Raw genomic sequence first — 18,007 nt, 5'->3', positions numbered from 1 at the left:
AACGACCAGGATAAAGTACTACATTGCAGATTTCCCGTATTCCTTACTCTCCATCTCCACTCCAGTACTTTGGAAGGTGATAATAGCAGGTTCTCCATCTATTACTCTGGGGCTTTGGGTTCTCATATCACTTGATAACATGAACACTTAAAGCTGCAGGAATATAATATCCCCTCTGAAAACTATATATCAAATGCAGATAATACTTAATTCATGAGTGAAAAGTCTCGTGTTCAGACCTAATGGGTACCCTAATGCCAAGTGTTCCTTCAGCTGCAGATTACTTTACCCCTTCCTTATAGCTCTGTAGTATTCCTATGTTCATTTTCTATGTCAAGACAAACTTCACAGCCCTCTGTTAGGGAGTTTGCTCAAGGCTGGCTTCCATTAATATTTCATGTCCCTATTCTCCATTTCACCTGCACACTGCTCTCTCATAGGGCAACCATCCTTCGTATGAGCGCGAAAGCCTTTTCCAGTCATCTTATCTTCTCAAGCCCCTAAGCTCTCTAATGCATGCACGGGTACGGGTATGGATAAAATAATACTCAAAATGTACACCATGTGTTGTGAAGTATATTGACATGTTATTAGTTTTATTCCAGATAAACACATTTAATTGAATTGCAAATTACATTGCTATTGAAATCAGATAGAAAATCCCACCACATAGGACTTCTGTGGTTTGGTGCAGTAGTTTGTCTTGATGGCCTCATGTATACAGTCACTATAATCAGTATTACACTTGCCACACTTACAGCTTACAGCTACAGGATAGGAAAAATACGAAGTAACATGGCGGGGGCATCCTGGTATTTCTACAGTCTTGTACATAAAGTCTCTATATGTACAAACATCCTGAGACAGAGCATATTTGGGGAGAAACAGCTTGCCATTGATATCCTGAGGAAAGAACAGAAAAAAGAGTGTGATAGGACTTTAAAATATATATGGATAATGGAAACAAATAAAAATTAATTCACTTATATTCCTTTGTCATAAATAGGAATGGAGGAAGATTCCCATTGGGGAATAGTCCCATTCCCCAATGCCAACTTAACACATCCTCACTGAACCCCATAAAGACAAAAGTGGCATACACCCCCTTTTACCCCTGATCATGGGAATAATATAAGGTTTAAATAAAGTTTGGAAGTAAACTGTTATAAAATTATCTGTACCATTATGCCAAGAAGATCCACATGATATTGTAACCTGTGCACTCAACCTCTAAGAAGCCAGTAACCATTAGATTTGGGAAATGAGGTTGTGGCTTATCTCAATTCCTCCTTTCTGGATAGAAAGGAATTGAGTCTAGGTTTATCTAATTTACAACTAAAATAAGTGAGATGAACTACATACCCGTGTCATACAATATCCAGCACAGATGGTTGTGTTGACAGAGAGGCAATAAGCACATTCTTTCCTTTCGACATGCATTATATACTCAGTTGGAATACAGAAAGACGTTGCTTGCCCAAATGCAAGGCCAAAAAGCATGGATATCAGGAAGAGAGCACTCATGCTAAACCAAAGATAAAATTAAAGAATCTGTTAGATATATCCTTTAGGACATTCAAAAAGGATATTTGGAAAGAGATAAAAAAATATATATATATATAGTAATACCTATATAAATATATATACATACATATATGTATATTTATTGAATGCCTACTTTGTCCTAGGCCCTATATTAGGTGTTTTTGCATAGTTAATACTCTCAATAACCTTTCTTGATACACTTAGATGTGCCTGTGACCCCCAAACCCCACACATTTGTGTAAGGGCTCACATAGTGAAGATCCTGCTTGCAAGTACCACTTAGCTCTATAGGGCAGTGAAGCGGCAAGCCTGAAACACTACAACAAAAAAGTGGCAGAGATACATATGTCAACTGAGTGTAAAACAATTCATTCAATGAAAATAATCCGAATCCCTGCCTCTATGATCATAACATTTAGGCTCCAGTAAGAGCTTTCTTAGAACTGTAGTTTTTTAAAAACGTTGGTTCAATAGCTTAAAAGGCCAGCAAACCAGTCATAATGAGAAAGGAAAGGCAAAGAAGCCAAGGAAATGTGTAATCAAACTTCATTACCATCTCAGTGCAAATAATCTTACATATAATCTTACCCATTGCCTGTCAAGGAAGACAAGATGAAGCTACGGAAATCCAGAAAAGATCAACTAAAATTACCATTGGTATTACGGAGCTAACCCAGAAATCTAGAAACCCCACCTTCTCCACTCTTAGGCTATTATTTTAAAGCTGAAAGAAGTAAAATTGGACAAATTAAAAAATTACGTTATTCAGAAGATGTTATGAACTCATTATCTTAAAAAGATTACAGATGTGAAAAGCATAAGTTGACACAATGGAGTAATACAGCTAAGGATGGCGGATCTACTGGGAAATAATACACGTTTTGGCTACAGAGAAGACGCCAGAGGGTCCACTGTGCCTCAGGCAGAAGGAGAACATGTATCTCAATAGAGTCTGATGGGAGAGTTTGTTCAGTATCAACTGGGCATCATAATGATCTGGATAATGTTATGACATAATTATTTTAGTTCTGCTACTGAGAGTGAGTAATCAAGTTTCAGATGTTTGAATGTAAGTTGATCACTTCAAAGATTAAGAAGATTTTTTTATCATCAAATATTGTAATGTTTGCTAGGTATATTTGGATTTTTTTTCCTTCTCGAGTATCATTGTCAGAAAAGAAAATACACATTTTAATGAAGTAGTGTTATTATCTTTGAACGCAAACTTTTTTGCTTATCCTATTAAATTAATTATAATTCAATCATCAAATATGTATCAAGATTTTTCTCAAATCTGTCAGTTATATCCCAATAATATCTTTAAGCTGCATACATTAAGACCTCTATTAACTGAAATTTCATAGACTCAGTTAACCAGAATTTTGGCTTCAATTAACTTATAAGAAAAAATGAAAACTGCATTCAAGAATTTTATTTCAAGATCTCCTATGGATCTATGAGAAATCAACTAAAATATTTAATCTATTTGGTCCTTATTTCCCCATCTGCAAAACAGAAAGGGACAAGCATGCCTGATCTGTTTTTAAATTGTAGGATGAAAAAATGTTCTGGAACTTCTGTGCATTTTTTGTCATGTTCGTTATGAACACTATATTTTTTTTCAAAGTTCCTTTTATAAATGTAAAACTCTAAACTAACAAAAGAAAAAATTAAAAGTGCTAAATTATCAGCAAAGTAGCTGTATAACTGAGAATGTAAAGGAAGTAAGAATTATTTTTTCTCCTTTTTTGCAACTAGTAAAACTTCATCCACAGGATCTTTCTTGGCCTCAAGTTCCTCATCTAGAAAAGGAGAGCTCAGAATCAGAAGATGATCAGGAAGGCCTTTTCAACACAGTCATGGTTCCATGTGATAAATTAGTGTCAGACTCCTTGTCTAAAAGTTAACTGATCTAGAATTCTGCTTCCAGATTTCATTGTAATTGTGTGTAAATGAGCAACTTAATATCTTTGTACCTTCATTTTTCTACTTGCCCCTTCCAAAATTCATAAAAAAGAATAAAACAATACACGTGAAGTACTTGGAATGCTACAGAAGACGATGGAACCGTGCGTACACGATCTGCCACGATTTTTCTTTTATCACCTGGATTCTCACCTCTGCAACGTAATTGCCTTTAAATTATTAATGAACAGCTAAACACAGAAGGCATGATTTCAGGACCTAAATAACTTTTCCAGTGTCATAACCATATATGTCTACACTTTCAATGTTTTTCCTTATTGTAAGACAGCTTTTTTCTTTTGACTCTTATTCCTCCTTTGCTCTCTCTTTTTTCTTTCTTTTTTTTTTTTGCTCTCACTACCTTCATTCTTAAAAACCACATTTTTCTCTGCTCTGCTAATTTCCTTCACCAAACCTTTCTCTCCAAATCCCTTACTATACTATGAAAAGAATTAATTGCCCACCCTATAAACAATCCAGGAAATTTACTAAAGCAATACATTTTTCTAGAGAGCAAAATGTACTATAAGGCAGGTATGTGCTGCAGATACTATCCAAGGTAGTTTAGCTATTAAATAACTAAAATAACACAGAGTAAATTACACCTCCAGGTACTCAAAATTGAATTTAAGTTTTCCCAAAAAGATATTGTCATCAAAGATAATTATTAGTAATTAGTAAAGAGGATTTAATGAACAGATTATCCTTTGACAAAAATATTTAAACCAAAATGTAAATAGGAAAATCATGAACATCGATCAGCTTTCATTAGAGAAATGACCAGTTTTTCCTCTTCAAGTCAATGAAATTTTTTTCTTAGCCTCGTGTATGTAGTTCACTCAACTTCATTCAACATTGAACTTTTGGGGAACAATAATTAAAATTCTCAGAGCCTATCTGAACAAATTACCACTCAGCTTTTGCCATTTTTGAATAAATGCTAAAATGGTGAAAGTGAAAAAACTTAGAATAAGCACATCCCTTTCACAGAGCCTTCTCAGCATAGACACCTACCTTTCTTTGCATTGGTGAGCCGATGCTGCAACGACTCAGACGAAGAGCTCTTGGTCCATTTTATATTCTCTAGGATAATTCCTCTCTGATCTTCTTGTTTGTATAATTGCGTTTGAATTACTGCTTCCTTATCTGAAAAACGTCTATTGAAAATTCATACTGAACCCCAAATGAAAGGTGTTTAGATAAACAATTTCACAACATCTTCCTCTGGAAACTGATATTTTTGCAGCATAAATTCCCCTCTCTCCTATTTCAAAATAAAATTACCCTTTTAATAAATATTAACAAAGGATATACACAGAAGGGAAAAAATCTTATTATCTAAGTGAGACATGGGAATGAAAATTTATTTGGGGCTTGAGTGCCCCAAATTTTACCAAAGTACTCATTTAGAGATATATAAAATTATTACTCATCTACAAAGCAAAGACAACTTCTTTATGGAAATCCAGGATAACTGGTATATATGTTGCTGATTAAAACCAAAAAAGTTAATTAGTTCACATATTTTGTTGTTTTTCTTTAGATTAAAATAAATAAATAAAATTTACATGTAAAACAATAGTCATTTAAGTGAATGACCAAATCCGATAAGATGTCGAACTGATCTGAAATCAAATCCTGTCTCTGCCATTTACCAGCTATATGACATTGATATGCTTGAGCTCTCTTTACTTCAGTTTCTTCATCTACTTAAAGGTAACATCCTTATTTATGTAGAGCACTTAACAGTATCTGATATATAATAAGTGTTCAATAAATGATAACTAATTTAAAATAATTCAACATTTATTTATTTAAGAAACGTTTAGTCACAATACCTAGTACATAGTAGGCAGTCATTATATTTGTTGAATACCTAAATAGCTAAGGGAGTACATGAATAAATAATTGTTGAATTTTTTAAAACCAACATACAGTTTTCTCCATCTCCATAGTTATTAAATCAATTTTACTCCTTTCAATACATTTTCCTCACTATAACAAAATATGCCAAAAGTTCAGAGAATTTCCCATTGCCCTCAGAAAAAAGTCCAAACTTTTTGGTATTATTTACAAAGTTTTCCAAAATCTATTTTATATCTCTAGTTTCACCTTTCCCATTTCTCACATAACATATCCAAAGTAATGAAAGGAAAACTTCAAACCTACAATTGTCTACATGGCAAGATTATCATTAAAAATGGAAAGAGCGATTAAGAGTTTTCCAGGCCCACAAAAGCTAAAGGAGTTCATCGCCACTACATCAGCCTTATAAGAGATGTCAAAGGGACTTCTTTAAGCTGAAAAGAAATGACACAAATTAATAACAAGAAAACATACAAAAGTAAAAATCTCACTGGTAAAAGTAAATGTATAGTAAAGGTAATAAATAGATCATTTATAAAGTAGGAAGGTTAAAAGACAAAAGTAGCAAAGTTAACTAAAACTAGTTAGGGGATGCATAAAATAAAAAGATGTAAATTGACATCAAAAATGTAATATGTAGCAGATGGGAGAGTGGGAGTACAAATGTAAAGTTTTGAAAGATGCTCAAATTTAAGTTGATATCAATATAAAACAAACCATTATATATATGGGATGTTACATATGAACCTCATGGTAACTACAAAGCAAAAATTATAGTAAATACATAAAAGAAAACGAAAAAGAAATAAAAACCTAACGCTAAAAAAAAAAAGCCATCAAAGCACAAGAAATACAAGGGAAGAGAGAAAGAGAATAAGAAAGCAACAGAGAGAAACTACAAAAACAACCAGAAAACAATGAACAAAATGACAACAAGTACATACCTGTCAATAATTACTTTAAATATAAATGGACTAAATTCTCCAATCAAAAATATAGAATGGCTGAATGGATAAGAAACAAGACCCATCTATATGCTGGCTACAAGAGATTCATTTCAGAAAGAGAGGGGATACAGAAAGATGTTCCATGCAAATGGAAACACAAAGAAAGCTAGTGTAGTTATACTCAGACAAAATAGACTTTAAAATAAAAGCCGTAATAAAAAATGAAGAACAGCATTACATAATGATAAAAGGGTAAAGCTAGCAAGAAGATATAAACATTTATAAATATACACTCAATACAAAAGCACCAAAACATACAAAGCAAATATTAACAAAATCAAAGGAGAAATTGACAGCATTACAATAATAGTAGGGGACTTTAATACTGCACTTACATCAATGGATAGATCATCCAGAAAATCAGTGAGGAAACATGGGCCTTAAACGACACATTAGACCAAATGTAGATGCACTTAATAGACATACAAGGAACATTCGATCCAAAGCAGCAGATTATAAATTCTTCTCAAGTGCACATGGAACATTGTTCAGAATGGATCATATATTAGACCAAAAAACAAGTCTCAATCAATTCAAGATGACTGAAATATATCATGCATCTTTTCCAACCACAATGGAATGAAAGCAAAAATCAATTATGAGAAAAATAACTGGAAAAAAAAAACACACACAAAAAAAGTGAAGATTAAACAACATACTACTGAACAACCAATGGGTCATTGAAGACATCAAAGGAGAGGTTAAAAATACCTACAGACAAAGGAAAACAGAAACACAACATACTAAAATCGATGGGATGCAGCAAAGGTGGTCTAAAGAGGGCCATTCATAGCAAAACACAGGCCTATCTCATGAATTAAAAAAATCTCTAGTAAACAACCTAACTTTACAACTAAAGGAACTATAAAAAGACTAAATGAAGCCCAAAGTTAGTAGAAAAAAGAAAAGATCAGAGCAGAAAGAGACTAAAAACACAATAGAAAATATCAATAAAACTAAGAGTTCAATGTTTGAATAAATAAATAAAATTGACAAACCCTTAGCTAGATTTACCAAGAGGGAAGATTAAAATAAAATCAGAAATGAAAGAGGAGACATTACAACTGAAACCACAGAAATACAAAAGATCATAAGAGACTACTATGAACAATTAAAGGCCAAAAAATCAGACATCCTAGACAAATAAATGGCTAAATTTCCAGAAATATACAACCTTCCAAGTGTGAGTTATGAAGAAATAGAAAATCGGAATAGACTGATTACTAGTGAAAAGAAAGAATCACTAATCAAAAATCTTCCAACAAACAGGGCCACACTGGTGAATTCAACCACACATTCAAAGATTTAAAATCTACCCTTCTCAAACTCTTCCAACAAATTGACGAGCAGGGAACACTTCCAAACTCATTTTACAAGGCTGGCATTACCCTGATATTAAAACCAGACATGAATGCCATACACACACACACACACACACACACACAATTACAGGCCAATATCTTTGATGAACATAGATGTAAAAACTCTCAACAAAATATTGGCAAATCAAATTCAACAATACATTAAATGAATCATACACCATGATCAAGTGGAATTTATTCCAAGGATGCAAGGATGGTTCGACATCTGCAGATTAATCAATGCTGATACACCACATCAACGAAAGGAAGGGAAAAAAGCATATGATCATCTCAACAAAGGAAAAGTTTTTGAAATTTTTCAACATCCTGTTATGATAAAAACTCTCAACAAATTGGTTATAGAGAGAACATACCTCAACATAATAATAGCCTTATATGACAACTCACAGCTAACATCACACTCAATGATGAAAAGCTGAAAGCTTTTCCTCTGAGTTAAACGATAAGGATGCCCACTCTCAATACTCTTATTCAACATAGTATGGGAAGACCTAGCCAGAGAAGTTAGGCAGGAAAAAGAATAAAAAGATATCCAAATCAGAAAGGAAGCAGCAGAATTACCGCTGTTTGCAGATGACATGATACTATATATAGAAAACCCTAAAGACAACAACAACAACAAAAAACCTGTTTGAATTAATAAATGAATTCAATATTGTCGCAGGATACAAAGTTAATGTAAAAAAAAAATCTGTGGCACTTCTATATACCAACCACAAACTATCAGAAAGAGAAATTAAGACACAATTTCATCCATTATGGCAGCCCTCAGAAAATAATACAGGCAACTTAATGTATGTCAATTATACCTCAACAAAGGTGTTTTTGAAAATCCAGTAGGTAGAATTAATCTGTGTCTACTTCTCTAACATCATGTCATACCACTCTCTCATTCCACCTATCACTTTCTCTGTTCCCCGAACATTCTAAGCTTGTTCTTGCAACAGGGCTTTTGTATTTGTAATTCGTTCATTATGAAAACCCTTTCACCAGATCTCCAAATGGCTTCCTCATCATCACAGCTTAAAAATTATTTCCTCAGAACAGCCTTTGACCATTAAATCTACCCTTGTCACTTTTTATCCCACCATCTCATATTTTCCTCATAGCACTTATAACTTTCTGGTATTATATTATTTGTTTACATGTTTATTCTGTTTCTCCCCTTCCAATTAGAATGTAAGCATCATAAATGAAGGGGCTTACCTGTCTTGGTCAAACCAGTCTATTTCATATATCGGATGGTCAATGAATATTTATTGAATGCATAAATAAGTGGACATACAGGTGCTATTTCCAGAGATTATAATTAGATACATGGAGAGGTTGTTAACTGCTCTGATGTTCCATAGATAGTTACAGAAATGCCAGATTAAAATTCAAATTTCCTATTATGCTTTTTACTGCATTAAAATTTTAACTCATTTTCAAAGAAAAAAGCCTCAATCTTCAATTAGCTAAACGAAAGAGTTGCATTGGAATATAAATAAGACTTAATATTTTACCCTCCGCAAAACATGAGTAACTCTTTTAGCTTGCAAGATGCTCTACTTCCATGAAATCCTAAAACTCTGTGCAACAGACATATTTTTAAAAATCAGTGTATTCATCTGAAGTCTGAGTTATCTGTATGTATCACATTAGAATAGACTGCCTTTTGAAATAAAATATGTTTGTTTATTAAACTCCTTTCAGTGTTATTTTCTTATCAATACAGATAATTGATAGCAAGTAGAGTTGGACCTAATGTGCATGTTGATCATTTTATTATCTTGAAGCTTTCAAGTAGAGAGACAAGACTGATTGAATATGTATAAAAATTATGTCAATTTATTTCTCTCTTTTGGGAACAGGTTAAAGCCCCTAATATTCCACATTGATATGAATTTACAAAAGCTTTTTCCATTTCAAAACATTTTTAAAATTAAGGTCATATATAAATGTTAATAGGAATTGCTAACATCTTCTTCAATAAAATTCATAGTGCTATAAAGTCAGATCAGTATCAAGCATTCTTTCCTGTATATCAAAACTTATTTCTCTATCCCTTAGCATAATATAATTCATTCTATTTGTGTTAGTTTATATAACCTCTTGGTAATTAGATATTATTTCTCTGGCTGCATAACATGAGCAGTATTAACTGTACTCACAATAACACGTGTAACCATTTCCCAGCAATTTTATTAATCTCACAAAAAATTATTTTAACGTTTCTCATCTTTGTTTAGTATACTTTTTATTTTTAAAAGAAGTTCACAGTTTTGTTACATGCAAAAATCAATAAAAGTTCTGTTAGCAAATTAATCTGAGATAACCAAGAAATAATAAACCAAATAATGCAGATAACTTTCTTCACTACATGTGTGTAAAAAAAAAAAACTGAAGTGAAAGAAGCAAGACACAAAACATCACATAAGATTTGATTCCATTCATTTGAAACATACAGAATAGGTAAGCCCATAGAGACAGAAAATGGACTGGTAGTTATCCTAGGTTGGGGGGCAATAGAAAATGGGGAAGAACAACTTAATGAGTACAGAATTTCCTTTTGGGGTGAGGAAAATGATTTGAAACCAGATAAAAGTAGTGCTTGCACAACATTGTGAATGTATTAAATACCAAAGAATTGTTCACTTTAAAATGCTTAACGTTGTTATGTGAATTTCACCTAAGTTTAAAAATGACAACTGACAACTTAAAGCAAAAATAATAAACACTGTATTGGGGGTTTATAACACATGTAGAAGTAAACTTTATGTCAAGAACAGAACAAAGGACAGAAATGGGAAATGGAAATATATTTCTGTAATGTTCTTATGCTATATATGAAGGGCCATAATAGCATTTGAAGGCAAACTATGATAAATTAAAGATGTATATTGAAAATCCTAGTGTTACCACTAAAAATAAAAGAATAATTAAAAGCCAAGAGTATCAAAAGAATGAGAAGACACAGACTTGGAGAAAATATTTGCAAAAGACATGTCAGAGAAAGGATTATTATTCAAAATATACAAAGAACCCTTAAAACTTGACAATAAAAAATGAACAACCTGATTTTAAAATGGACAAAAAACAGATACCTCACCAAAGACGACAGATAGCAAATAAGCATACGAAAAGATTCTCCATATCATATGTCATCAGGGAATTGCAAATTAAAACAACACTGAGATACCACTAATCATCTATTAGAATGGCCAGAATCTGAACACTGACGACACCAAATGCTGGCGAGAACGTGGAACAAGAGGAACTCTTATTCATTGCTGGTGGAAATGCAAAATGGTGCGGCCATTTTGAAGACAATTTCTGACAAAACTAAAAATACTCATACCATAAGATACAGCAATCATGCTCCTTGTTATATACCTAAAGGAACTGAAAATTTATATCCATACAGAAATGTACACATGAATGTTTATAACTTAATTTGTAATTGCCAAAACTTGAAAACAACCAAATATCCTTCAGGAGGTAAAAGGGTAAATGGTGTCTGGTGGTATATCCAGACAACAAAATGTTATTCAGTGCTAAACTTAAGTGCATATTACTAAGTGAAAGAAGCCAATTTGGAAAGACTAAATACTGTATGATTCCAACTATATGATATGATGGAAAGGCAAAACTACAGAGACAGTAAAAAAATCAGCAGTTACTAGGAACTGAAGTAGAGAGGGATGAATAGACAGAGCACAGAGGATTTTTAGGAAAGGGAAAATATTCTGTATGATACTATAATAATGGATACATGTCATTTACATTTGTTAAAACTCATAAAATGTACAACACTAAGAGTGAACCCTAATGTAAACTATAAACTTTAGATGTATTGATAAAGATGTATTGATAAAGGTTCATCAGTTATAACAACTGCACCACTCTGGTACAGGAAGTTAATAGGAAGGGAGGCTATGCACGTGTAGGAGCACGTATTTATAGGAAATCTCTGTACTTTCCGCTCAATTTTGTTGTAAATTTAAAACTTCTCAAAAATGAAGTCTATTTTTAAAAATCCAATGGTGAAGATAAAATGAATTCATGCAAATATTAAAGTAATCCAAAATAAAATAAAAACAGAGAAAAAAAGGAACAAAGAACAGATGAAACAAAAAACAAATGGCAAGATGGTAAACTTAAACTTAACGATATCAATAATTACATTAAATGTAAATTGTTTAAACATTCAAATTATAAAGCAAAAATGATCAGATTTTAAAAATCAAGACTGATCATATTCTGTCTACAAGTAACCCACTTGACATATAGAGACACAGATAGAATGAAAAAAGGGTGGAAAAAATATATATGCAAGTATTGATTAAAAGAAAGCTGTAGTGGCTATATTAATGCCAAAGTAAACTTCAGAGCAATATATATTCTATAAATAAAGGACATTTTATAATGATAAAGGGGCAAATTTATCAAGAACAAAAAAGCAATTGTAAATGTGTATGCATCTAAAAATAAACTTCAAAATATATAAAACTGATCAGTTAAAAGGAGAAATAGGTACTCTACAATTATAGTTGAAAATTTCAACACTTTTCTCTCAATAATTGAAATAAGTACACAGAATATCAGGAAGGGTATAGAAAACTAACTTACACTAATGGACATATATAGAACATTCCACCCACCAATAGTAGAATATACATTCTTGTGAAAGCACATGAGTGCACATGAGACATTCACCAAGATAGATTATATTCTGGGTAATAAAACAAGTGTTAAAAAATTTAAAAAGAGTTTAATGATACTGAGTATAGGTTCTGACCAAAACAGAATCAAACTAAATATCAACAACAGAGGATATCTGGAAAATCTCCAAATATTTGGAAATTAAATAACATGCTTTTAACATTTAATGGTTCAAAAAAAAAATCACAAGAGAAATCAGAAATTATTTAAAACTGAACATAAATGAAAACACAACATATCGAAAATTTGTGGGATGCAGCTAATGTAGTGCTTAGAGAAAAATTTATAGCCTTAAATGTATATACTAGAAAACAAGAGACATCTAAAATCAATTATTTATGCTTCTACCATAAAAGAAAAGCAAATTAAACCCAATTTAAGCAAAATAAAGAAAAAATAAATGAGAACACAAATCAAAGAAATAGAAAACAGATAAAAATCAATTTAAAAAAATCAATAAAACCAAAAGTTTTACTGGAAAAGATCAATAAAATACATAAACCTCTAAGTAACCCAATCAAGAGAGACACAAATCACCAAATCAAGAATGAAAAAGAGCCCTCAATACAGATTCTATAAACATTAAAATAATAAGAGAATATAATAAACAATTTTATTGGCAATTCACTTAAAAGTAAAAGACACATTTCATGAAGGACACAAATTACCCAGACTGGCTCAAGGAGAAATAAAAACTCTAAATAACGAAATATTTATCAAATAAATTGATTTTATAATTAAGTATATTACTTCAAAGAAAACTCCCCTCTCAGATGATTTCACTGGTGAATTCTATCAAATATTTAAGAAAGAAATAATATCAATTTGACACAAACTCTTTGTAAAAATTGAGAATGAGGGAACACTACTCTAGTCATGTTATAAGGCCAGCATTATCTTGAGGCAACTCAGACAAAAACATGTACCAAAAAAAAAAAAACCTAGAGACTAACATCTCTCAAAAACATAGGTGCAAAAATTATTCACAAAAATTTTAGCAAATAGAATCCAATAGTATATAAAAAGAATCATATATTAAGACTAACTGGGGTTTATCTCAGGAATGAAAAGTTGATTTAACATTCAAAAATTAATGTAATTCATGTTAACAGACTAGAAATGAAATACTATATGATCATTTCAAAATATGCAGAAAAGCCTGAGAAATTCAACATTCATTCCTGATAAAATTTCAAGCAACTTAGTAATAGAATAAACTTCTTTCAACCTGATAAAAGATATCTAATATATTTATGGTGAAATAATTGGGGAAAGGCGAGAATGCCCACTCTCACCATTTGTATACAGTATTGTACTGGAAGTACTAGCCCATGCAATAAGGCAAGAAAAAAGAAATAAAAAGCATACAGATTAAAAAGGAAGAAGTAAAAAAGTCTTTATCCGTAAATGATATGATCATCTACACAGAAATCCTAAGGAATCCACAAAATGCTACTGGAACTAGCATGCCACATTCATTTCCCTTTCTAGACCCTAGGTGCCACAGATGAGTACTGCCAGAGGGCCATCCTTGGGTCCATCCACCTCGGTTCCCATGCACTAGACACCATTCCCTGAGTCCTTCAATACAGACGCAGACCTCAGCAAAGCAGAGAGCACTTAATCAGTGGAGCTGGAACCAGTAGACCAATACTCCACACCAATCTGGCCTTTCATAGACTGTGGCCTCCAATTACTGGCCAGAGTTGCCCTGGGATAGCCCACATGTGTCCATTTGTAGAAACAGCAGCCTCCAAGTTAAACAATTTGCAAAGAACCTGAGAGAAGCATGTAGGTAATAATAATGACTATTGCAAGCACCAGTCCGGCAGTATGGGTTCTGTTGACATTTCAGGTACTCCCAGGACAGGAAGGAGGCTTCTGAGGATGGAGAGTCCACAGGGCCAATTTGGGGCTAGAGACCTAGAATACAGGTCCTCTTTTTTAACTGGCCTTGTTGAATTTTCACATAGTAAGTCATTAAATTCATTAAAACTCACTGAAAGCCCCCCTACCATGGAAATTCATAACACTGACTTTATTAATAAAAATGAAAACTAACGATTTTTAGCACTTGCTTTGTGCTAGACCTTTCAAAATGTCTATTAACTTGTTTTCTCTAGTTATAGTCATCATCTTTTTACTGAGCCACAGAGGTTATTCAGAACTTGAATCACAAAGCTAGGATTCCAAACTCAGTCAGCCAAACAAACCTCAAACTTTTAACTGACACATCATAACTGTGGTCTGGCCTGAATTCATTTTGAGTTAATTAAACATGATAATCCAATAATTTATATTTGTGATTTAGCTGATAAACAGAATATATAAAAATCTCAGATACTACTACAAGGGCTAGAGAACTTTTAATTTAATAGCTGTTAATTTCATATAAGTTGAGAAAAGATTCAGCACTATGAACAATATTGTTGATGAAAAGAGAAATTCTCTACTTATTGAGACTAGGTCATTTAATGACTATTGATTTACTGAGAAAGCCATTGGAAAAAAATTAATGCATTTTACTTTCACAATTCATAGTTCAGACAGAGGCTTATTTTAACCACAGATAGCCACATCAAGCAAATAATAGTAATGCTTTTTAAAAATTAAAAAATTTGGAAATTATTAAAATAATTAAATGATGTACCCTACAGTTTATATCACTTATTTAACAGTTTTATAAGAAAATGTTTAGTTTGTAGAATATATTTTTATCATAAAACATATTTTTAAGTTTCATTTAAATACTGATTTATACATTTTATATATTTCCATACCAATGATTACATATTTTGCTATCACTCCTAAGCAACATTTATCGAAATTCTTAGTGTATATCTATAGGCCTACAAATTCCAAAATTAGTAATTTATCCTATAGAAATAAAAGCACTAAAATTAGCATTGTTCATAGTGCAGAAAACTGTAAAGAAAAAGAATTCCCATTATATCAGTTAAGATAAGTTATGGCAACCGTAACAAACAACTCCAAACTCTCAAAGGCTTAATACCACAAAGACTTATTTCTTATTCATACTGCATAACCATGGCGCGTTCATGGAGGAACTTTATTCCATGTAATTCTCACTCACGGACCTAAAATGACAGAGGTTTCATCATCTGTAACATCACAAATTGCTACAGCAGGAGGAAGAGTTTGATAGAGGGCCTCACGCTTTTAAGCAAATACTCTGGCACAGAAGTAATTAATGCATATCACTTCTATCTAAAAGCCATTGGCCAGAACTTATCATATAGCCTCACCAAGGTGGGACAGGAAGTGTAATCTTCTCATGAGCCTTGAAAGAGAGAACTGGATATAGGTGATTAAAAGTTTCTATCACACTCCAATAGATAAATAGCTAAATTATGGTACATCCATGAAACATTACATAGCCATTTAAAAGGAATTGGAACTATATCATGTTTTATAGATTTTTGTGAGATACTGCGTGAGTAAAGCAAGATTCTGAAAGGTATACATATTACCTCATTTTATGTAAATTAACTGTGACGAGAAAATTCTGTGCATGTGCATGCATATGCAAAAATATAACTAACTAAAAACATTATTTAGTGTATCTACCTGCCATGTATAGAAATAGATAAGGACACACCCCAGGTTCTTCTCAAAGGTTACCTAGGAGAGGGGAATTTGGCAGAGAAGAACCCTGATGTGTGTGGAGATAGGGAAGAGTGTAAGGGAGAAAGCAGAAAGAAAAAAAAAGAGCACTAAGATTTTATAAGATCATATTTATGCATTGATATAAATTATGGATATGCATACAGAAATTAGGTCATTTTTTAAAACTTTTTTCAATTTGATTGCTTTTATAGGCCTCAAATTACTGATCTTTTGAAATTAAATTGATCTGTTCAGTTCCTTCCAGCTCTAAACTCTATGATTTCATAACTGAAATAATGTTAAATTTATCTGTCATTTCCTATTTCTAACCCACAGGTGACCTGCCCTGATTAAGGTTCTTGATGTACTACTAAAGCCTGTGGACTATTAATTATACTGAATTCAGGTTGCCTGGATTATGAATAATTTATTTCTAACCTTTATATCAACCAAAGCAACTAGCTCTTTGACATCATCAATTGTTACATTAACATGAATTAGGAGACATTTTAGGAGCAGAGTGATAAAGTTATGGATATTTTTCTTAGGTTAGGTATTAGATCTAATCGAAAAGTTTGGAACTTAAATTTTCAGTCTAAGAAAATTTTCTCATTACCTGGACTACTTCAATAGCTACAATAGCCTGCACCTTGTACTGATTCACCTTAAATAATCTTTCTAAAACAAAAGTCTTTTACAATTGGAGGGAAAATGATAGAGTTTGGGGATCTTATACTTTATATCATTTTATAAAATTTAAATTTTAAAATACCTTATTTTAAATAATAAAGTCTTATTTTCCTTGCTTAAAGTCTATTTCATTTTCCATACCAAAAAAGTCCAAGCTTTGCAACATAACACACAATATCCTACATGAAGAGACCACAGTCTGGTTTTCCTCACTACTCTTCATCTTATTCTTTATATTGCTATTTCTTTCGCTTTGCTTTTTTCTTGTCCTTTTTTTAATTGAGATAACATTGGTGAATTACAGTATGTAAGTTTCAGATGTACATTATAATGCAGTATCTGTATACACTATACTATACTTACCACCAAGAGTCTAGTTTCCATCTGTCACCATACATTTGGCCCCTTTTACCCACTTTGTCCTCCCCTCACCCACTCCCCCTCTGGAGCCTATGGACTGCAGACACACTGAAGTGCTCACCTTTGCTTCAGACAAAGCTTATACACCATTCACTTAAGACCTAGAACCTGCAGCGTATTTCTATAAAAATGATAATTCATGTATAAACAAGGCTACCATATGCTAAAATGACCAAGTGAAACTTCCTATGAGGCAACTGTCCAGAATAGCACCACCAAAGACACATCAGAGGTTCAATATTAGCATGTTATTTAGTGCCCTCTAATTCTGCTGTTTCCTTCTCAAAACATTCAGCCTGTTCATCAAAATATTAGGATTTGCTGATACTCTCCTGAATTAAATTAATCCCCTTGCTAGAGGACCACCCTTCCATCTGCAGGGGCAAAGGGTAAAACAGCATGGAGCAGATCGCATGCCCCTGCAGGAAGCTCCACACCCAAGAAAAAAGAGAGAAGCCTGGGTCCCATATACCTGTCAAACAGATTAAGTCTCTCCTTCAAAGAATGACTAAAGGGCAGAGTTTCCTACCAGCCTAAATGTGGGCTGTGACAGCAAGCAGCAGCCTCTTAAAACCTAAGACTCTTAACTAACTCATCTTATTCTAACAAGAGGAACAATATTTGAAATTTTAAAGAATGTAAACTAATTGTGACAGACTAGCTAGTTGTTCACCTGACCCTTTTCCCTGATAACCTGAGAAATAACTAGAAATGGGTCACGATCTATCTTGAAGTTAGGTATGGTCATATGACTTGGTTCCAGAAAGTGAAATGTGGGCGGACATGATGTATATCTATTTC

At 32.7% G+C, this 18,007-nt stretch overlaps 1 protein-coding gene across 1 annotated transcript; it reads right to left on the bottom strand.

Moving 5' to 3' along the window:
- Positions 1-587: 587 nt before the first annotated feature.
- On the bottom strand, positions 588-4,546 carry TSHB (thyroid stimulating hormone beta). The gene is made up of 3 exons (XM_006919670.1): positions 4,525-4,546; positions 1,363-1,525; positions 588-903 (listed from the first exon to the last, which is right to left on the bottom strand). Exons 2-3 carry the CDS (start codon positions 1,522-1,524, stop codon positions 649-651), a joined length of 417 nt encoding a protein of 138 aa, XP_006919732.1. The 5' UTR covers position 1,525; positions 4,525-4,546; the 3' UTR covers positions 588-648.
- Between the last annotated feature and the right edge of the window lie 13,461 nt (positions 4,547-18,007).

This window comes from Pteropus alecto, unplaced genomic scaffold, assembly GCF_000325575.1.
Source record: "Pteropus alecto unplaced genomic scaffold, ASM32557v1 scaffold106, whole genome shotgun sequence".
Taxonomy (NCBI): Eukaryota; Metazoa; Chordata; class Mammalia; order Chiroptera; family Pteropodidae; genus Pteropus; species Pteropus alecto.
This window is presented reverse-complemented; position numbering and strand designations above follow the sequence as displayed.